General features: G+C 40.0%; 1 protein-coding gene across 1 annotated transcript in view; it reads left to right on the top strand.

Annotated features, from left to right (window-relative positions):
- The first annotated feature begins 5,935 nt into the window (after positions 1–5,935).
- Positions 5,936–23,064, top strand: part of WWP2 (WW domain containing E3 ubiquitin protein ligase 2) — a 118,612-nt gene continuing 101,483 nt past the window's right edge. Inside the window, exons 1-3 of the mRNA XM_044663139.1 lie at positions 5,936–6,005; positions 8,915–9,062; positions 9,381–9,502. Of these exons, the coding sequence (XP_044519074.1) occupies positions 5,936–6,005; positions 8,915–9,062; positions 9,381–9,502 (340 nt within the window). The remainder of the gene's footprint in view (positions 6,006–8,914; positions 9,063–9,380; positions 9,503–23,064) is intronic.

Raw genomic sequence — 23,064 nt, 5'->3', positions numbered from 1 at the left:
TGACATTTGCAGGGTATTTTTTCATATTGAGTTCTGAAATATTTCCCTAGTTGTGTTTGCTTGTCCTGACCCCTCCTCCTGGGACAGGGCACTTTCATAGGGTTGGGTTGGCTTTTTTTTTTTTTTCCTTATAAGATTTCAACAAACTCTTCCATCGAGTTTGAGTTTAGAGCTATCCCAAAGTGCAGCAGTCTGTCTCAGTGGGTAGTGATTTCTTTATCCCTAGAGCTATTCAAGGATAACTACTTAGTAGGAATATTTATTATAAAAGGTACTTCTTGCTCAGGTAAAGGCTAGAGGACCTCCCTAATCCTCCCTTCCACTTGGAGCTTTTATAGATTTTCTGAGTTACTGGGGATATGGGACCAAATCTTCTTTTTTACTAAACATGATAATTAACAACACCATCATGTAGATCTATTTTAAGATTGGCAGAGAACTTCCATAATAACTAGCTTTTGCATATGCAGAATCAGCATGAGTACATTTTAAAAGGCCTTTTCTAACTCTCTCAGCTTAGGCTAATGCAGAGAATACTCCCTGATCTTTTGAAAGAGCCCAAGGGTAAACATCATTCAGCTATTAGGTTATTATCTGGAGTAGTCTCAGGAGAAAATATTCAGAGTGGAAAAGTCATTTGTGTAGGTGGATTACACCCATCAGGCTGTGCTGTTTTTTTGGGGGCAGCTATGTTGCCTCAGTGTTAACAGTGTGAATTTTGTAATAGTTGTGCCTTCCCATTCCATTCTTCATTGTAATGTGTATCCCAAGCAGAGAAATCGAAGTTAAAAAGTTGGTAGTGACAGATTTATGCTCCTATAGGGCTCTTCCTTTCTTCTGGCATCTCTGGCTGTGCATTGTGGTCTCATTCCTCATGCTGGCTCCAGACTGGAAAAGGGTCATTAAAAAAACCCAAAACACCTGATGGGTCTGGACAAGCCTACAATGACAAAATCAGTATTTGGAAGGAGACCCTGACATGCATTTGCCTGTCACCTATCCTAAAGATGTGTATTTGTGGTCTGAAGCTTAATGTAACAACATGCAAACCTGGGTGCTTCAACAGTCAGCAAACATTTATTAAACGTTTATTATGTGGGGCAGCTAGGTGGCTCAATGGATAAAGAGGTAGGCCTGGAGATGGGAAGTCCTTGGCCTCAGAGACTTCCTAGCTGTGTGATTTGGACAAATCACTTAACTAATTGTACAGCCTTTACTGTTCTTTTGCCTTGGAACAGAAGATAAAGAACCATTTAAAAAAATGTTTATTATGTGCCAGGGACTGAATTAAAAGCTGGGGCTATTAAAAAAAAAAGATGAAAATACAGCCCCTGCCTTTGAGGAGTTCACATTCTAATTAGGGGAGATAACCTGTAGATAACTATGGACATAAAAGATGTGGATAGTATTAATACATAGTTATCTCAGAGGGATGCTCCTAGCAGGGGATTGGGAAAGGACTGGAATTGGAAAAAATATATAAAAATTTTTGAAAAAGGAAAAAATATGTCCCTGTCTTCAGGAAACTCAAATTATAATAGAGGAGACAACATGTAAACAATTATACACATATAATATTAATACAGTGTAAATAGAGATTTATCTCAGAGGAAAAGTACTTGCAGTGGAGGAGGAATAGGTGGGGTGAGGGAAGAGTGAGGAGCTGAGGTTGATACTGAGGTTGCCAGCCTGGGTGACTGGGAACATGATGATGTTTTTGATAGTGATAAGGGAAGCTGGGAAGAAGGGAGGTTTTTGGGAAGAAGATAGCGGCTTCTGTTTTGGACATGTTTGAATTGTGTATAGGACATCCAGTTTGAGATGCATGCCTGTGGCTCAGGAAAGAGACTTGGGCTGGATATATAGATCCAGAAGTCATAGACATCTAATAATAATTGGACCCAAGGGAGCTGATGAGATCGTCAGGTGAGATAGCATATAGGGAGAAGAGAAGAGAGCTCAGATCAGAGCCTTGTGGGACACATACTCTTAGTATACATATAAAGGAAGGGTGCTGGATGTAGGAGGCTTGAGAAGGAATGAAGAGGTTTGGAATAGTCCCCATGATGAGTGGGTTAGTGAATACATAGGTAGTTTTTATCACTGTTGCCTACACTGAAAGCCCCCTCTGATGTCTCCTTATGGTGCAAAAGTAGCTCTGGATTCTTTCAGACTATTTCAAACGAAATATAAGCTCTAGTAGCTCCTTCTAAGCTGGAAGGGTGTTTATGGAGTCTGAGAGAGCCTCATTCTAATCTAGGACCATTCTAATTTTTATTTATCAATCAGTCAATCAGTCAATCAATTAATTTGTTTATTTTTTCAGTCACATTTTGATTATTGTTTTTGCACATTTTATGATTCAGATTTTCTTTCCCACCCCCTTCCCTCCCCAGAGTAGTAAATAGTCTATATAGGTTATACCAGTGTTTTCATTCAATACCTATTTCCATACTGTTCATGCTATGATAAAAGATACATACCCCACATACAATAAACTCATGAAGGAAATAAAGTGGAAGATGGCATGCTTTAATCTGCAGTCAGACTCCAACAGTTCCTTCTTTGTTATGGATAGCTTTTTTCACATGAATCCCTTGTAGATATCTTAGGAACTTGCTTTGCTGATAATAGTTTAGTCCTTCATAGTTGATCATTGTATAATATTTGTTTTACTGTTATACATTGTACATTGTTACTATATGCATTATACATTGTTCTACTCGTTCTGCTCACTTCACTTTACTTTGCAAGTTCATGTAAGGCTTTCCAGGTTTTTCTGAACTCATCTTGTTTGTCATTTCTTATGGCCCAATAGTATTCCATTACAATCACATACCACAACTTGTTCATCCAATCCCCAAGTCACATCCAATCCCCTAGTTTCCAATTCTTTGCTACTACAAAAAGAATTGCTAAAATAGACCAGCCTAATTAAATACATAGTGGATATCACTAGGAAACTGGCTGCTAGGTGGTACAGTGGATAGAAAGCTGGATCTGAAGTCAGGAAGACCTAAGATCAAGTTTGGCCTCAGACATTTAGAAGTTGTGTGACCCTGGTCAAGTTGCTTGATCTCTTTTTGCCTCAGTTTTCCTCATCTATAAAATGAGGATAACAATAACCCTTATCTCCCAGGGTTGTCATAAGGATCAAATGAGATAATAATTATAAAGTTCTTGGTACATAGTAAGCACTATATATAATTCAGGTGATATTATTGTTATTATTACTCTCTTTAGTCATAGCATATTATGAAAACAGCCATTTACCAAAGCAGGCAGGAGGAGCTGGACTTGGTACTGATGGGAGGTCTCCCCAGTTCCATGGACTCATAGACCTTTAAAGTATTAAACCCTGTAATGGAAAGTGGACTATGAGGTGGGTCAGAAGCTACAGAACTAGTATAGGATTTTGTCTCCTTTTATCAGCATCCTTTCTAATTAGCAACAGTCTCATTGGATCTCTTTTTGCATCAGGGGAGTCCATCCTTTCAGTCATCTTGTCACAGGGAGAATGTTGGAGAGAGAAACATAGATCTAGATCGTGGCTAGAGATCCAGCTGAACGTTCAGGGAGACCTGGGTTCCAGACCTGCCTATGTTTTTGTGACTTTGAACATAATTGCTAACCTCTCAGAGACTAAAAATGTAAAGCAAGTGCCAGGTTGCCTTGGTAGAGGAAGAAGTCTCAGAGAAGACTTCACTATACCAAGAAAATCATAAGACCTGTTCTCCCAAAAGCCTGGAATTAGAGTCAGGAGGAAGCTGAGCTTGGTAACCATGTGGCTAGGAACAAGTCTCTTAGAGTGTCTGAGTCTCAGTTTTTTCATCTACTAATTGTGGAAAACACTTACTTTTCAGTTGTTCTGAAGATGGACGATGAGTTTGCCTTAAAGTTCTTTATGTGAAAGTGATGATTGTTGTGATCACCATGGTTACCAAGGGATAAGTCTTTTGTATTATCACATTCAGGAGATAGAAAAGTTGAGTGTTTTGATTTCTGTGGGTATTTGAGAAGGAAGATGCCAAGATTAAAATGCCTGCATCCTTCTTGTAGAGGTCTTCAGTGCAAAATGATAACTTTGCACTCCTGGAGACTATCCCTAATGAGGTTGTGTAAGGCAAGAAAAGGAGCTGATCAAATAATTGTATTTGCAGTTCTGAAAGCAATTAGGAGCATATACCTTAGTGGGTCTCCCTGCTGTGCTGAAACCTGAAGCCCTCTGGGACTTTGTCATGATAATATTTTACCAACTCATCTTAGCCTTGAGGATTCAAAGTACTCAGTGCAGGTCTTTATCTGCTTCGGAAACTGGGGTCGCTAAGAATCAAGTTTTGCTTCTTTTGTTCTGTATACTACTATGTAAGTTGCCACTACCCTGTAGTTATGCAAGAGATAAAAAATTTTCCCTATTCTTATCCTAAAAAAATAGATCTGACCCATGGCATCCTTGGGCCTGGTTTGTGTCAGCCGTGAACTCTTTTTTCAAGTCTCTTAGTTTTCTCTTAAGAGTAACACCACTAAAGCATTAGCATCTTTCATTGAGTGGAGTGCAGGTTGGAAATCACCTGAACAACCTCTCAGAAGAGAAAGTGGGAAAAAAATCATCTACAAATGAAATCACAGGTGTGAATGAGGTGAAGGAGGATGCCATAACATCCTTAGAATAACACTGATGGCACTACTTTGACTAGTGTGTGGATTCCTTTTGCTTGATTGTGATTATTTGTACAGGGATTATGTTTTTCTCTTAGTATTTATGTGGGTGAGGTGCTTCTGGGGTAAGAGAAGAGCTAGTGATAGGGTAATAAAAAAAGAAAGAAAAGAAAAGAGGGTCATGAAGGCATCTTTTCAAAATGCATAAAAGAGAACTGAAAGAAGTTCATAAAGAAATACAGTCAAGCAGGACAGCTTTGAAAGTAACAAGTTCAGTTTATTACATACCTTATAAAAGAGCAAGTGGCATATTAGGGGCATCAAACTCAAAAAGAAATGGATCCCTGAGGGTTGCTTGTTGATTTAGAAAACAAATTAATATCTATTTGAAGTGTATTTTTATTCATTTTGTTAAACATTTACCAATTACATCTGGTTTGGGCTGTACTAGGCACTTTTGCAGGCATGCATCTCTGCTGTACCTAATAGAAGTTTTGTGACTTCATATAATCTTTTTCCAGTCTACTTTATATGTAGAAATTATCTCTCTCTCCCTCTCTCTTCTCTTTCTCCTTCTTTCTTTTCTCTCCCTCTCTTTTCTCTCTGTCTTCTCTCTGTTCTCTCTCTTTCTCTCCCCCCCTCACTCTCTCTCTCTCTGTCTCTCTCATTCAGAATAAAAAAATAAAAGGAAAGGGTCATAGTGGCTAGCATCTTCCCTGTCTAGGGTGGTTTTCCCATCAGTGCCTTATACCTGGGTCTTTCTGAAGTGGCAATTCCCAAAGCCCCACTTTTCCTCCTGAACACAGCATGGGGTGGTGAACAGAGTTCTGTTTTGGAGTCATTAGATCGTGATTTCTTACCAGTTCTGCCACTTACTGCTTGTCTGATTTTGGGCAAGACCTAAAATTTTCCCATCTGCAAAGTTAAGGAGTTGAATTATAGGATTCCTAGGATCCCTTTGAACTCTAAAATCCTCTAGTATCATGGAGGAATTTGGCATTTTCAAATCACACTTCAAAGAATTCCTGACTGCCCCAGGATGAAAGTGCTGTCTCCCTGCTCTTCTTCCCTGGGGACTTTTGTCACGGTCTCTCAAGTCTGAGCAGCTATGAAGTTCACTCAGTAGTTCCTGGGTGGCCCAGTTCACATTGCTACTGATGACTTCTTGCCTCTATCCTATTTTAAAACTGAGTTCTGTCTCTAGTGTACTTCTTTTCTCACATGAACCCTCTCTAAAGCTTATTGATGTATTGTCTTACAGTTTCATGGTGATGATATGGCATCTGCTAGCTCCAGCAGGGCAGGAGTGGGCCTGCCTTTTGAGAAGTCTCAGCTTACTTTGAAAGGTGAGTGAAACTTGTATTTATTTCGCCAAAGGCCAGTGAGCTGTAGCAGTAGCAGTAGCAGTAAAGAGAATCTTCTCCTGAAGAGACATCTAGCATGGGCTTGGTCAGAGAGAGCCTCTTTGTGAACTTAGCCTTCTATTGGAAGGTCCTATTGTGTTGGTTAGCACTGTTAAAAAGGGAGGCCATGTTTCTCTGAACTGGACACCCTTCCTTGTCCTCTTGCCTAGTATACAGCATTGTAGATCTTCCCCTAAGCAGTCTCAGAAGAATTGGTAAGGAGGGTGTTTCTTGACCTGGGAGTAGGCTCAGCTCTGGACCTGGCCCTGTGGAATGATAAGAGACAACATTTAGGAGTTGATCTCAGGCCTCTGAGCAGGGCCATCCCTGGCAGAACTCTGTTGTTTGTCTTTAGGGCCCTGAAGTTCCATTTCTGTGGTAGCTTCTGCGAATGAAGGTCAGTAGAGCATATGAAGGGAGGCCTCTACCAGTGACTTCATTCATTCATTCTTTCTTTCCCCAAGAGTGCCCAAAGGCAGAAGGAAAGGAGAACTTAGTGGTGTGCCTGACCACATTGTTAGGCCCCTCTGGCAGCATCTTTCAGCATGAGGTGCTGTATTTTAAAATGAGAACATAAGGTCCTGAAGAGTAGGGTCTTATGCATGTTTGTCTTTTTGTCTCCATTGTTGAGCCCAGTGCCTGTTGTGTAGACATTCTTAAGATCCCACTGTTTTTATTGTTTGCTTCATTAAAACAATGCATTGCCTTAGAAGCCCTGACAAGGTGGTTCCCATGTACCCATCAGAACACACTATAAATATTGAATAAACTCTTGTTGATTGATTGGCTCCCCAAGGTCAAACCTTTTTGTTGACTCTTAGTAAACTGCAATTCTTGCTCTTGGATGGAGGTAATTTGATGACATTTTCTATAGAAATCAATATAATCGGAGTGCTCTTTTAGGAACAAATTAACTGCTTCCTATTCCCCAGAAGTCCATTGATAGTTTTGAAATATGGGTATAGTGGAAGGAGCACTGATGTAGAACACCTGGGTTGAAGTTGCTCCTTTGCTGCAGGATTGGCTTTGTGACCTTGGGCAAGTTCCTTCCCCACTTAAAAGTTTTAACCTGTTTTACCATTAGTAACCTCAATGTAATAGTATATAAACTACTTATCTGACAAGGTTGACATGAAGAAGAACTGAGCTATTATAAAATGCTTCTTTGGCCGAAACGTATCATCCGATTGTTGCTATTGTTGTTAGAAAGTGTTCTGTAGTCAAAAAGAACTCTATCAAATGGGAGCTGTAGTCACTATTGAGACAACTTTGCTCACATCTAAGGATCCCTTGCTTCTCCTTGCTGCAATTCTTTACCACCACTAGGTGGCCTCCGTACCTTGGAGTTGTGGGCATTTCATTCCTTAGATAAGATAGTTTCTTATTTTTGCCCCTCTCTCCCTTTCTCCCAGCCACATGACATTGTCACTTTTGAAGTCAAGCCTTGGCTTTCACTTACTCCTTGACTTTTCTCTTCTTTACTCCACTGGCCTCATGTAAGATTTTAAGCTTCTAAATTAGGCAGATATTTTAGAAAACCAGGAGACATTTATTGAGCACATATTCTGTAAATTTGTAGTGACCTTTCTCATGGTGGGATAGTAGCATTACAGGTGTCTTGAGGCTACAGAACTCCACCATATGCCCACCTAAGAGATCTCAGAGAGAGGGAGAAGCTTGTAAAATCTTTTAAAAAAGGAGGCTTTCTTTGGCAACACATGTTAAGAGCACAATGACGCAGAGAACATTACTGTGGCCCCTGCACAAGGATGACACTCAGAAATTCTGGAGTGTTTTTGAAAAGATTTAAATCAGTGATTCCCAGAGTGGGCACCACTGCCCCCTGGTGGGTGCTGCAGCGATCCAGGGCGGGTGGTGATGGCCACACTTTTTTTGTGTTACACTCTATTCTGAGTTGAATAAATAGTTTCATAATTTCCAGGGGGCGCTAAGTAATATTTTTTCTGGAAAGGAGGTAGTAGGCCAAAAAAGTTTGGGAACCACTGATATAAACAAAGGAGATCACAGCAGTAAATTAGCTTCTAATCTGTTGGACTGAGAACATGATAGGCCATGTTGGAAGGGAGTACATGTGTTCTTGTGGGTCAGAGAGAGAGCTTGTCCTCCGCCTTGTGGAAATTTAGATGGAAACAGACAAAGGAGACCAACAGGGCCATGTAATAGCTACTCAGAGTTGGTCTAGCTTTTCCAAAAGATAATACTTTTGTTTTTTAAACTCTTACCTTCTGTCTTAGAATCAATACTGTGTATTGGTGCCAAGGCAGACAACAGTTAGGCAGTAGAGATTAAGTAACTTGCCCAGGGTCACATAGCTAGGAAGTATCTAAAGTTAGATTTGAACCCAGGTTGGAGGCAGCTGGGTGGCTCAGTGGATTGAGAACCAGGCCTAGAGATGGGAGGTCCTAGGTTCAAATCTGGCCTCAGACACTTTCTAGCTGTGTGACCCTGGGCAAGTTACTTAACTCCCATTGCCTAGCCCTTACCACTATTCTGCCTTGGAGCCAATATACAGTATTGACTCCAAGACAGAAGGTAAGGCTTTAAAAAAAAAGATTTGAACCCAGGCCTCCCTGTCTCTAGGCCTGACTCTTAATTCACTGAGTCACCTAGCTGCCCCCTCAGTAGGTAGTACTTGCTTTGATTGTTGATGACTTAGGGGTCAAACACTGATGACAACTAAGATATTTGCTTAGCTTATTTGCTTAGCTCTCTGTTCCAGGAATTCTTAGTCTCTTATAATCAGTGAGCTTCAGAAGCTCTTCCAGAGATGGGTATGAAGGATCCCTGGACCTGGCTTTGATGACTCCCTTTGTCTCTCTTTTTTTGCACAGTGGTGTCAGCAAAGCCCAAAGTGCACAGTCGCCAGCCTCGCATTAACTCTTTTGTGGAGGTGGCAGTGGATGGGCTCCCCAGTGAGACGAAGAAGACGGGGAAACGAATTGGGAGTTCTGAGCTACTCTGGAATGAGATCATCGTCTTGTAAGAAAACCTTTCTCCCTCTTGAAGTAGCCATGTGGGAAGAAAAGGAGCTTGTTGGGGAGCACAGCATCTGTTGTGACCAGCCTCCCACTATCTCTTCTAGTAACATTTTGTACTTCTCTGTCAGTGTTTCTGTATCACTGCAGTCAAAAAGTATTTGTTACCAGCTAGAAAATTTCAGGGTCACCTGCGAATGATAAGGAAATAAGTTTGTACCCTCAGGGCTTTTTCTTTGGATTGTAGCACTTGTACTGGCCTCCTTTGGGTTCCAGAACTACTTGATGTTTGAGTGACATAAACCAGATATTTGTTTTTCAGGAATGTCACAGCACAGAGCCACTTAGACCTGAAGGTCTGGAGCTGCCATACCCTGAGAAATGAGTTACTGGGCACTGCTTCTGTCAACCTCTCCAATGTGCTGAAAAACAACGGGGGTAAAAGTGAGTATGAGGAAGGGGCTTTGGGGGCAGAATATTATGAAGTCACTAAGTCATGCACATACTACCAGCCTTCAGCCTTTGTAAGCCCAAATCTCCAAGTATTATAGACGGTGAAATTCTGTGGTTAAAGTGTTACTGGCATCAGGCAACCCCCAGGATTCTGTTTTCCTCTGATGATTAGTTTAGAACTTTTAGAAGAGTAAGGAACACAGGAAGAGTAAGTCTGCCACAGCAGGACTCAGGCCCTTTCTGTCAGAGTCCTTAGCAGAGGAGGGAGATAACTTGCCCCTGCTGTGGAGTACTTTGGATGCTAGAGCACACCCTTTCCCTGTTTGTCTTAGTAGTAGAATAGGAATGTGATGTGTGGAGAAAAAATAGCCCCAAACTTCCTGTTCTCAGTTATTTCCTTTCTACTCTTAGTCTCAGGATAGAACAAGGCAGCAGTGAGTGTGCACATAACAGGCACTCAGTAAGGCATGATCAAACTGTCTCTTGCTTCTGATGTACCTTAATTAGCCAAGGTGCCTCAGCCTGCCTGGAAATACAAACCCAATGGCTATTTCTCACCATTCCTGGTCAATGGACCAGCCCACAGCTGTGGTATTCTGGCCCCACGTCATAAAGGATTCCATTCAGAGCACAACCATATGTGGTTGTTGTAAGTCACAGCTAGGCCTGTTTCAATCTCTCCTGATGTTTGCCATTCAGAAGGTATTTTTTAAATGAGGGATTTAGCTTGAAAGATATGGTCTGGCTTGGATATTCCCAGGGATAACAGAAAGAGTTTACTTACCTATGTATTCTCGTTTGACTGTGCCACTGCTATACTCCCAAGACTCCTTTGATATGATCTTCCTGGCCACATCCAGCGATGAGGTTTTTCCTTGGTGGCCTCAGGGACTGATGTTGGGCTCATACCTGCTCTTAGATCTATCGAAGAATCCCCGGGGCTCTTCCTTTGTTGAAGCCTGTTGCTACATTTGGGAAACCCCATACCTTTTTAAAATTGAGAATTAAGGAGGCAGCAAGATTACCCTTAGAAAGCTATCTGGGGGAGAAATATTTTTTGGCTAGATTTTTCACTGAGCAGTAGATAACATGTATCTAGATAGCCAGAGCCTGCATTTTAACAAAGGATTTTTGATTGATTGATTGCATTCTTACCAATATGTGGTCTGCAGGGTGAGGTCTTCTTTCTCTTTGGGTGGTTTTCTGGGCTAGCCTCTTGTATAATGCTTGTTTATTTGAAGAATTGACATTGCCACAGGAGCAATTAAATCCACTGCTTTCACTATAAGCAAGGTTGATAGTCTGTAAAACAGCTCTGCGGTAGTACCCTATACCCATCAGATTAGCTATGATGACAGAAAAGGAAAATGACAAAATGGAGAGGATGTGGGAAAATTGAGACACTAATGCATTGTTGGGAGAGTTATGAACTGATTCAACCATTCTGAAGTTCAGTTTGGATCTATGCTCAAAGGACTACAAAGCTGTACATACCCTTTGATGCAGCAATCCCATTACTAGGTTTTTATCCCAGAGAGATAAAAAACAAAAAGGGGAAGGACTTATATTTACAAAAATATTTAAAGCAGCTTTTTTTTTTTTTTTTTTGGTGGGAGCAAAGAATTGTAAAGTAAGGGGATACCTATCAATTGGGAATGGCTGAGTAAGTTATATTATATGAGTGTAAGGGAGTACCATTGTGTTGTAAAAAAATGATGAGCAGGAAGAGCTCAGAAAGACTTATGTGAACTGAAGCAGAGTGAAATAAGCAGAACCAGCAGAACATTGTATACAATGACAGCTATATTGTACCGTGAACGGCTGTGAATGATTTAGCTATTCCCAGCAATACAGTGATCCAAAACAATCCCAAAAGACTCATGATAAAAAATGCCATCTGCTTCCAGAGAAAGAACCGATAAAGGCTGAATCCAGACAAAGACAAACTTTTTTCACTTAATTTTTTTGTTCAAGTTTCCTTCTACAAAAATATTAATATGAAACATTTTTTACATATATGATTGCCCATGTAAAGTCTGCATGGGATTGCTTACTCTTTAGGGGCAGGGAGAAAGGGAGGGAGAGAAATTGAGATTCAAAATTCTTTTTAAAATGTTGGAAATTGTTTTACATGTAATTGGAAAAAATAAAATAAAATTAGAAGGAACAAACAAACTAAAAAGGCTGGTAGCCTGTAGCATTCCTCCCTCAGCAGAGCATGCAGGTGGCTGGTTCTCATTCATTCTTTTGCTAATTGATACTAAATATCAATTCTAAGGCAGATGAGCATTAAGTGCTAGGCAGTTGGGGTTAAGTGACTTTCCTGGGATCATACAGCTAGGAGAAATCTGAGGTCTGTCTCTGTGACTCCAGGCCTGGCACCCTATTCGTTGTGCTATCTAGCTGTCCCTTCTCAACTCCCTTTTAAGCCCTCTCAGCCACTTTCAATTATTGGTTCACCTTTTTGTTTTTTGGCATTTTCATTGGTGTCTTTTGTTTTTATATCACCTTTATTTCCCATTCTATCATTGCTGTGCCTTCCTTTTATAAAAGACTGGGCTTAGAGTCCAGAAGGCCCAAATTCAAATCTGACCTCAGGCAGTTTCTAGTTGTGTGACCATGGGAAGGTCACTTCATCTCTCTCTGCCTTAATTTCCTCAACTGTAAAATGGGAATCAAAAGAGCACCTGCCTTACAGGATTGTTGTTGTGAGGATCAAATGAGATCTGTGAGTCACTTAGCACAGTGCCTGGTACACAGTAGATATTTAATAAGTGTCTGTTCCCTTCCCTGTCTAGAGTGTCATTCCTTATAATAAAGAACAAAAGAAAAAGAACAACAAAAAAAAGCAAAACTAGAGAAGCTGTCATATGAGTGTGGCAGTATATGCTCTGAACTCATAGCTTCCCATTTGCAGAGGAGGGTGGGAGGGACAGGCATTCTCCCTCTTTGGGGTCAGGCTTGACCATAATCACAAAATTGAAAAAAATGTTTACTAGTATCTTTTATTTTCTAGTCATCTACATTTCCTTTCATATCCCTTCCCCAGTTTCCATTTCTCTTTACAGAGAGTAATCCTTTTTAATAAATAAGAAAAAAGAGGAAGAAAAAAATGTTCAGCAAAATTACGCAACATGTCAAAAAAGTCTGAAGTATATCATGTTCCACATCCACTATCCCTCGCTTTTGCAGAGAATTGGGGGAAGGGAAGGTGTCGCCTTCTTTGGAGAGGCAAATTTGCTCCATCTAATCTCACAGCATATAGTTTCTGTTGTTTTGTTTTTGTTCTTCTCATTTCTAAAGTGTTTAAGGCACTATATGTGCTATTTTCCTGGTTCTTCTAACTTCTCTTTGTATCAGTTCAGATAAATCTTCCCAGCCTTCTTTTTTCTTCATGGTCATCATTCCTTAAGGTGCCATAATATTCTACGCATGTACCACAATTGGTGCAGCCATTTTTCCCATCAATGAGCACCCTCCCCACCCTCAAGTTCTTTGCTATTATAAAACGTGTTCTTTTGAACATTTTGGTATATATGAGATCTTTCTTTCCAGATTTGAATTCCTTGCCTTAGCCGTTTGAAAGAAAAGGCTCTTTCTAGCAGGGGGAATCTCTGGGTTGTATGGACATTTCAGTAATTTTCTTTGTATAATTCCAAATAGCTTTCCAGAATTGTTGCTTGTTTCTTTTCTGGAAGCAGTTCACAGTTACCACTACCACTGGCATCTTCCCTATCTACCTGTTAGCAAGTCAGAAGAACAGGACTTGTCAGCGTGAAGCCCCATTTTTGAAAGTATACTGGCTTACTCTTGCTCTAGGATGTTGTATGGGAGGCTGGTTTTGGTAGTGAAGTGTACCGTATTGGAATATCATGGAAACAGTACCTTAATTAGACAGGGTGTTACTGCTTGCTTAGAAAAACAAACCCTATGGATATTTACTGCTGTTTGTGGTCTGTGGCGTGGTCCATGGCTGTGAGTTTCTGACTCCATAAAGCCTTCTATTCAGAACAGAGCTGTATGCAGTGATTGTAAGTCAAATAGAGGTTTGCTTCTGTCTCCCCTGATGCTTGCCATCCTGGAAACATGGGAGGGACAGCATCCTACAGAGAAGCATTTAGGGGCCTCCTGTTTTGAGGAAGGGTAAACAGCAACCTGAGGCCTAAATAGGAGGTGACAGAGATTGTTTCCATTTTAGGTTGGATAGGAGGTATGGGGGGAAATTGTCACTAATGATGACTGGCTTTCTTTAAAGTTGATAGAGTACTTTACATATATTATCTTCCATGATCCTGTGAGGTAGCCTCAGGGATTTTTATTCCAGTTTTGCAGATGAGGAAACTGAGGTTCAGAGGGGGTGAGTGACTTTCACATAGCTAGTAATTGTTAGAGTTAGGTTTTGAATCCGAGGCTGTCTTACTCTTCGTCTACCCTTGTCTGCCTTTAAAAAGGAATATCTCCACTTTTCTGTCATGTTCTCTGTGTGGGTTTTCTATGCTGGAAATGTTTCCATAGGAGCAAATATCATGAGCATTGATCCTCAGTTAAGTCTTATATTGATATTTTTGGATCACACTGTGTTAAGAAGTTCTTTAAGTAAATGGACTGATCCATCCAAACCTGATTTTCTCAGAGGAGACCTGAGCAATGGCAGTTTGCCATTCTTACCTGTAGTTTTTCAGCTCCACAAGGCACAGTTAGCCTTTTCATTAGTTCTTCTATTCCTCTGCATGGATGGAAGATGACTGGAAAAGTCAACTGGCTGTTTATGCCTATTTTTTCTTATTGAAGCTCTCACTAGGAAAAAAAAAACACTATTGGATTTTTCCTTGGCAGAGCAAATGGTGATGGAGAGTTTTCTTAAAATCTTAGAAATACACAGTGGCCAGCAAGTACTGCCTTTGTGCTGGGACATCTCCCCTGCCTCTGCCTCCAAAGGGACTTGATGCTAGGCTCTGGTTTGCATATGGAGGCTACTCTCTGGGGTTTTCTCTTCATAGAAACAACTTTGGGTATGGGAAAGAGTATTTGAATGGGGATGTTGAGTTCTTTCTGCGCTAATGGCAGGTAGGTCTCAGAGCAACTTGCATTTCTTAAATGTGGTTTCATCCATAATAATAACAGTAATGATGAATACCTCCCATTTCTGTCTTACTATATGCTTTGTGAAATGTGCAGCTCATGTTGTGAGGTCAGGCAGTACAAATGATATCATCATTTTGCAGATGAGAAAATGGAGACTTTTTGAGGTTAAGTTGACTTGTCCAGGATCATGTCATTAGTAAGTTATAAGACAGGATTTAGACCCATTCTGCCTTTCAGAGCTTTATCCACTGTGGTATTCACCATGTGGCCTCCTTATCATTATAACTTTTGGCTCCTGCCAGATTTCCCTGTTTTCAAAGAAGAAAGTCATGACCTGATGTGCTTTTCTACAAGCTCTGTGTCCTTCCTCCTCTTTGTATTGCTTGTTCTGTCTCACTCTGCCTCTTTCTGATTCTAGCTATCCCTCTCCCAGTATGAAGCAAAGATTTATTAGTTTATTTTAATACATAAATTAAGTTCTCTTAATTTATAGAGTTCTCTTGATTGATTATGTTCTAGGTGCTAAAATCATGAGCTCTACAGCATACCTACCTGTTCTCTTATCAACACTAGGTGTCCTACGTATTTGAATGAGGTGCCCAGGACAGGGAGGACTCCCATTTGATTTTTCTTAATGATACATTGTTTTGATATCACAGAAATTTCTCAGCAAACACCCCAGCACTATCACCTTACTACGTTATACCCCATGAAAATGAGTCAACTTCACAGCATGTAATATTTTGGTTGTAACAGATAATATATGTCGCTTTGCAGTTGCTAACAGAGAGAGAAGATAGATGTGTGTCTCAATTTGGGTCATATTTTGCCACCTCTGAGTGTTGTCTTTATTTCTATTGTTATGGTCATTCTGCATGCTACTTATTTGTTTATCCTGCATCGGTTCATCTAATTCTTCTCATGTTTCTCTGAATTCTTCATCATTGTCATTTACTTTTGTTTTTTTGGTTTAGACCTGTGACTTCATTCATGCAGGGAACCCTAGAAATCCCTTCCCAGTTCAGATTGGGACCTCCTCTATGACTTTTAATTACTTTATTCCATAACTTTAAATAACTAGGTTGTTGTGTGGGTCCCTAAGAGTTGAAGTGACTTGACTGACCCTGGTCTCAAAGCTCAGTAACTGTCAAAGTCTGGCTTGAAATCTGTTCTTCTCAGTTTCTCAAAGCCAGTGCTCCATCTGTTATATTATATTGCCTCTCTTCCCTTATAGGACAGTCATTTTCCATTACTTTTATATGTGATAGTTCAGTTATTCTTCTGCCACCACCCCAAACTTATTCTAATCTTCCTGTTTAATATACATTAATCTTTTAATCCTATAAATGTTTCAAGAAGGAAAAGAAACAGAGGCCAAAAGTAGATCAAATTCTCTTCCTTGTCTAAACTGTAGTATTTTATTTACTATTTCTCTAGATTGATTTGAGGGGGAGGGGAAAGGGAGGAGAAAATCAACCATCAGAAATGTATTTAGCACTTTCACTGTGCCAGGCTCTTGGGGGTAGGAGAAGGGAAGTAGAGAATTGTATCTAATAATTACTGGAGTTGGTAAGAAGGTTTGATTGGAAGGTGATGTTAAAATACTTTTGTGTGTTATAGCTGGGCCTGAAGAGCTTGTGTTCAAGAGCAGAAACTGCTAAGTCAGTTTCCAAAGGACTCCATAACTAGCTTTTTATATTTATAACTCTGGAAACTACTGAGATCCCATTGTCTCCACCCCAGGACATCCCTAAAGCAGTAACACAGCCACACTTGGCTCAGTAAGGGGCAGTCGGCTTTGGAAGAATGAGAGACAGCTCTCTGGGGCCATCCATGGCCCTGGGACCAGGGATGCGGGAACTCCACTGGGTTGTCGGCCCCTTGATACAACCTTAGGTGGACCCTATGCTGAATCAGACCACTGGAGCCCCATCAAGCTCTGCAGTGTACTTGAGTCTGCCAGCCCACAGCCTCCAAATGAAAGCCTTTGTTTTATTGCACTCTGGTTGGATTGCAGTTACATCAGCGGCTACTGTTTCTTGATTGGCACCAGATGCCAAGGTTGTTTTTTTTTTTTTTTTTTAACAGTCTCTGAAAAGCGCCTTGTGTGTTTGCTTTGCATCCTCCTGCACCTCAGGGGTACATGCCCAAGCCAGAACCTCAAGGAATTCTGAAAGAAGCCAACAGCAACCCCACCCCCAACCCCCTGAAAGCTGCAGTTGGACCTGTTTCATGACTTTGGTGTCAGAGGAGGAGAGCTGTTTGAAAGAAAAGGTTCTTTTAGTCATGAGCCTTAAAAAGCAAACACACAGGCCCCTGAAATGAATGTTAAAACAAGTCTGCTTTCTGTGGCTCAGGCTCTAAGGCTGCCTTGTAAAATCTCCCTTTCAGAAAGAGGAAGAAAAAGGCCTGTGCTAAAAGTTGTCTTCTCCCCTGTTCTTGGCCCCTTCTGCAGAGCCTGGGATTTAGCTTCAGTATTTCAAGTGATTTGTAAGTGCATCAGCTTTGGAATGGGTATAATGACCACCAGAATGATTCAATTAAACCACATGGAACATACAGGCAAATGTCCCCAATCCCGTCCCTGAAAGTAGGGAATCATTCTATAACTAAAAACATAAGCTCTGGCTGAGATCATCTTCCTTTTCCTTTCTGCAAAGGGCTGGAGGTTAGTAGAGTTTCACCACTCAGTTCCTTCTCTCCTTGCTCTTCAGATTCTTCTGTTTTAAAAGCTCAGCAGATAAAGTTTTATATTAGAGTGAATAGATTTCCTACTTTTGCCCACTTTTGTTTGGAATCTTGTTTGAGAGAATTTTCTTGAGCCTGGCATATAGGTTATTTTCTTAGGGTTTTTGAATTTTATTGGAATTCAGGAAGTTTAGAAAGTACCAGGAATGTTAGGAGAATTTCTTCCTAGGTGGGATTGTTTAGGGAAGAATTAGAAGGGTCCATTCCTCCTCCTCACCAGACTCCCATTTGATTTAATAATGGGGAAGAGTATAAACTGAAAGGAACCTTAGAAGTCATTAATCTACCCCCCCCTTTTTTTTTTACTATGAGGAAATAGGTTGAGAGTGGTTAATAACTTGCTCAAGGTCAGAGTTAGATAGAAGTCCTAGAATTTCCTTCATTTCTTCCTTTCAACACCAAATCTTAAGTGTGTGCCATGCAACCATTCTTCTATCCCTTAGTTGGATGGTAATGTATCTGAAAAGGCATTCCCACAGTTTTCTGTAAAGCTGTTGTTTTTTATAGGACAGTGAATGACTACCCAGCCTCAAACTAAAACCAATGATAGGAGAATGAGTCTGTTCCCTTGTATATGAGCTGTTCCTTTCCTTTGTCAAAAACAAAAATGAAAAATTTAGCTTTAAGTTATGATTTGATCTGAACTGATCTAAACTGATCTGAACCAGTCCTTTAAAACAATGACTGTCTCCTACTTGTTTATCCTGCTTGTTTGGCCAGCCTTGCCAGTTTCTCCATAGGTAATTGTGGCTATTTGGAGAGCAGTGAGGCCAAGCCTAGGTTTACCCAGGCGTAGTGCTCATTCATGGTGCTCTTTTTCTTCTACTGTCAATCAGGATACTTTGAGTACTTTCTTTGACCCAGTCTTTAGAAAAGGAGAGAGTACCACTGAATGAATATAGGAGATCATCATTATTCTCATGTCATCTGTGCATTTCTTTGGGTCAACTAATTGCCTAGGGGCAGCAGACTCACCTTCCCCTTTTTCTAGTATTAGAACTTTTAAAGTCTAGGTAGCCAAGCAGAAGGCTTTCCAACAGTAGGCTGCAGCTAGTGCCCTGCATCTTTGCCCATTTGGAATTTTGACCATTTTTTCCTTCTTCCTAGTAGAACTGTTTTGTACTTTTTAGGAGAGGAAGGATAAAAATGAACTGGATTCTCACTGAAATGGTTGCCTTCATAGTTTTTTTTAATTTTTTTTTTATGAGGCTGGTGATTTCAAGGGTACAAGGAGTGTCTAGTAATGGACTTATTATACTGATGCAGATAGATATCTGCCTTTGCAGCTTGTAGTTCTAGAGAATTAGGGCCCTTGAGAGGTTAATGACTTATGCTAGGTCACAAAGCTACTATATAGTAGAGACTTTGTTTTGTTTTTTGTTAATGTAATCTTTAGCTTTTTTTAGCTGTTAAAATCATGTAGTATAGTCCCTCCTTGGGGTGTGGAGTGAGTTCTGCTTTCACTTTCTCAATGGGTGTATGAGAGAGAGAGAGAGAGAGAGAGAGAGAGAGAGAGAGAGAATGTGTGTGTGTGTGTGTGTGTGTGTGTGTTGTGTGTATGGCTTCAGAATGCAGAACAGAGGAGTTGGAGCTGGGAGAGAAAGCACATATATATGGAGTCATCAGGTATTTGCTTACATTCACCAAAGGTCTTAGAACTTGTCCCTAGTGGATACAAGGGCCCTACTGTGATTACTCAGGTGGTGTACAGTAAGCACAGTTGGCATAAACCACTCCCTCAAAGTCTATGGCACATTCCTCCATAAAACCTATAGAGTCCAGGGGAAAGTGGGCTCAGGCTTACAGAACATCTCTTGCAAAAGTGACATTTCATCTTTCCAGGGAGCCTTTTTGTGGGATGTCCTTTCTCTCCTTTGTGGGGCCTTCAATCTGCAAACCCTTAGGCTTTGTGGTTTGCAGATTGAGTATACTTATCTGTTTTAAAAGTAATAAATTCAACTTCTTTGTTCCATGACTCCTTCTCTGCTTCTTTTTTCTGTATTTTGTAAATATCATTGGATAGCTAGTTATAGGCATCATGTTTGGGGTGCTTTTGGCTATTCTTTCTTCACCCTTCATTATTCCCATCTATCTTTTAGTTGCTCATAGTTGCCTTTTTATGGTATAATAATATTCTAATACATTCATATAATATAATTTGTTCAACTGTTTTCCAAACATTGGGTGCACAATTTGCCCTCCTTTTTAGCTATTGCAGAAGGTGCTAAGGTTGTTTTGGAACACATTGATCTTTTTCTGTATCTTTAATCTCCTTAGGATATCATTCTCAGATTGGGGTCACTGAGTAAAAGAGTATGAATATTTTTATAATTTTCTTACATAATTTCCCTGTTACTTTACAAAGAAGATTATGCTTATTTAAAACTCCCCTGATGAGATATTACTATGCTTGTTTTTTCAACAGTTTCACCAGTAATGAATTTTATCATCTTTTTCCATCTTTGCCAGTTCAATGGGTATAAGATGGTATCTTAGTTTTAATGTGTATTTCTATGAAATTTAAAGTTTCAGTAATTTTTTCACATGTCTCTTTGTAAATTGAGTTCCTTTTGAGAACTGACTGTTCATAAACCTCAATTTCTTCTCTATTGGATGATGGCATTTAAAAAATAAGTTTATGTTAATTTCTTATGGGTTTTAGATGTCAGACTTTTATTATTATTATTTTATTATTAGAAGTGCTAATTGTAAGGACTCGTTGCAGTCTTTCCTTCATAATGTTTATAACAATAATTTTGGCATCATGCAGCACAAGTATTTAGTGAAGTTTCCTAAGGGCAAGGGGGATACAAGATTTGTTAAAATTGGGCCTGGTTCTAGGAATCCAGATTAATGAGGTGAGTGGGAATTTTACTCTTCCCTTGGTGAATAGAAGTACTGATGCAGGGCAGCAGCCACTGATGTGAACTGAGACTTCATTCAAGTCAGACTCACCTGCTTTTCCCAAAATAATAATTATTCCCTCTAAATCATTCCTTTAATCTGAAAGTTGTTAGGGCATAACAAACAGTGAGATTTACCTGAATAGATGAGGGCTTTGTATCCTGTTTTAAGGGGACCCTCTGTTGGCTCAGTTGTGTATCTTATGTGACTTGTAGGATAGATTTTGATAATGAATGGGGAGGTTTTGATACTGTTTATATTTGTTATTTTTTAAAGTAAAGAGAACTCTGTGTGTGCATGTGTATGTGTATCCATATAATTTTGGAACGAAGTACATTGTGGCTAGACCAAGAGAAGTCAGGAAGTCCATGAATAACAGTCTGATAGTTCTTATATGTGTATAGTTGAATAGGTCCTGTGAGATGAAGCTCTTTTCTCAGGGCAAGTTAGTGTAACCTCATGTGTTGTTAGCCAGAGAGTTTGTGTGCAGATGGCAAATAGGATCATGACTTTCCCCTCAGGGAAGAGATTGAAACAAAATGGGTTCCGTTGTGGGATGGTGGAGTTTGTCCAAGTAACAAGAGTTTAGTGTTCGCAGGCTGATGCTAATTTGAAGGAGACTCAAAATGTATTTCTCCCATCAGGCTATGACTGGTGGGAAGCCAGATGGTGGCATAGATATCTCAAGTATGGCAGGGCCTTTGGAGAATTAATACTGAGTGAGACCTGGAGTCTCCTTTTTCTACAGCAGTAGTTTGGAGGAAGAAAGTTGGGATCAAGCCTTAGGAGCAGGGGAAGCTGGTGAAACTCATGCAGATTGCTCAGTTGTATGAAGGACCAGGGAGAGAAAATGACACTGTGCTCTTCTGGTATTTCCTCTGGGCTTTATTGCCGAATAGTTCTGAGCATACACAGAGATTCACAATCATGTGCAAAATGAGCATTTACTTGTTAATATATACTGCTTATTTTTTTCTCCCTTTTGAGAGGAATATGGGAATGGTGGTGGAGTGAAGGAGGAGCCTTGTTTGTTTCAGTATTCATTATGGTTAAAGCCAAGTGAACCACATTGTTGTCAGTTTCCATGAAGAAGTCTTTCTGAGCTGAAAGTTTCAGTATTTGGTCTCCTCTAAAAGTACTGTATTGACTCACTCCTCCCTCCCTCCCTCCTTCCCTCCCTCCCTCCCTTCTTTCCTTCCTTCCTTCCTTCCTTCCTTCCTTCCTTCCTTCCTTCCTTCCTTCCTTCCTTCCTTCCTTTTCTTTCTTTCCTTTCTTCTTTTCCCAAGTGGGGAATTAGAGAAAGGTTGATTTAGGAAGGTTGAATACTAAATGTTGAATGAAATCCTTACCTTCATTTTTTGGGTTCTGAGAAGTCAAGGACAACATTTCCTTCTTTTAAAGTAGTGCATACATACTTTGGGAGGGAGGTTTCCAAGCACAGCAAAGTGTCTTTTTATTTAATATTTAATAATATTAATTGAATTTAATAATATCTATTTAATAATAATAAAAAGTGCTTTCTCACATACACTGCAGAAATCTGCAGTGTTTAGAAATCCCTTGTTAGAGCGTGAGCCCCGAATTTCATAAATACATAGTAGTTGTATTGTTATTGTAGAGTGTAGCTATAATGATTTACCAGTTGAGATTTTCCTTTTTTTTTTTTGGTCCTCACTATAGGGAAAAAAAACCTTTCAATATTGTAGATTCTATCTATTTGTGCTTATTAATATATTATTACACACCTAAACACCACAAATAAAGAAGGGAAAAGTTGATTCTAGTTTCTCCCATTCCACATATGGATAGTGATTAACTGACATTAGTTCTCTGAAGCCACTGAGGGAAATGGCTTAGGTGATGTTTAGGAGGGGCCAAATTGAGGATGTAAGAATTTGGAATCAAGAATCTCCATCTTTTCCTTGGAATTAGGGTTAGGATGCTTAAACTTGGATGAAATTTGATTTATTTTAAGAATCTAGACATTAATTGTTCTCTAGTAGGAATGTGAAGGAACCCCTTGTTAGGCTCCTGAGATTCAGGTAAGACTTAAGGGTTTCCACAGATCCTCTTACCCCTAAATGTGGCAAATTAGGTCAGCAGGCGCAGCTGACCCAGTAGTCTGCCCTTTATGGCTTATTTAAATTATAGGAGAGTGTTTGTGAAAAATGCCCATCATGGAGCCAAAATTTTTGTAGGCACAGTGTGAGATGTAATGGGGATAATTTGAGGAAAGGTGTGTGGTAAAGGGGATTTTTACAGGAGGTTGTTAAGGACTTGTTAGGTAGGTAATCTAGGTTACAGGTAGGCTGGAACAGGGAGATTCAGGATATAATATAGCTGAAAACAGGGAGTACAGCACTAAAGGGAAATAGACTACACTGAAATTAACTGCAGGCTTTAGTTAATTTCACAGGAAGAGACTTGTTTTAAAGTTACACCTTCCTTCAAGATGGATACCCGGCTTCCCTTCAAGCCCAGAGTATGTTGGTTCTTTCCCTCTTCTTCCCTCTTTTAATAACTAATTGACAAATTAACTAACAGCTGTTGAAACTCAAAAGAATTTATTATCTTCAAGGATGATTTGTCAGGAAAGTGGATTAAAGGAAGCCCTAACAGTTGTCTCAGGAACCTCAGGTGGGGGAAGGGAGGCAGAGATGTAGTCTGAGCAAGGACCTGCCTTAACTCAGGTGTTCTTGATATCTAAAGGGAATAAATGATGACTGACTAATTTCTTTATATATATAATACTAACAAATTATAGTTAAACCCTTCACAGATTTGAACTCCTCTCTAATTTACTCTCCTTATTAACT

Source organism: Gracilinanus agilis, chromosome 2, assembly GCF_016433145.1.
Source record: "Gracilinanus agilis isolate LMUSP501 chromosome 2, AgileGrace, whole genome shotgun sequence".
Lineage (NCBI taxonomy): Eukaryota > Metazoa > Chordata > Mammalia > Didelphimorphia > Didelphidae > Gracilinanus > Gracilinanus agilis.
The sequence above is the reverse complement of the archived record's forward strand: the minus strand, read 5'-3'. Positions and strand labels throughout refer to the sequence as shown.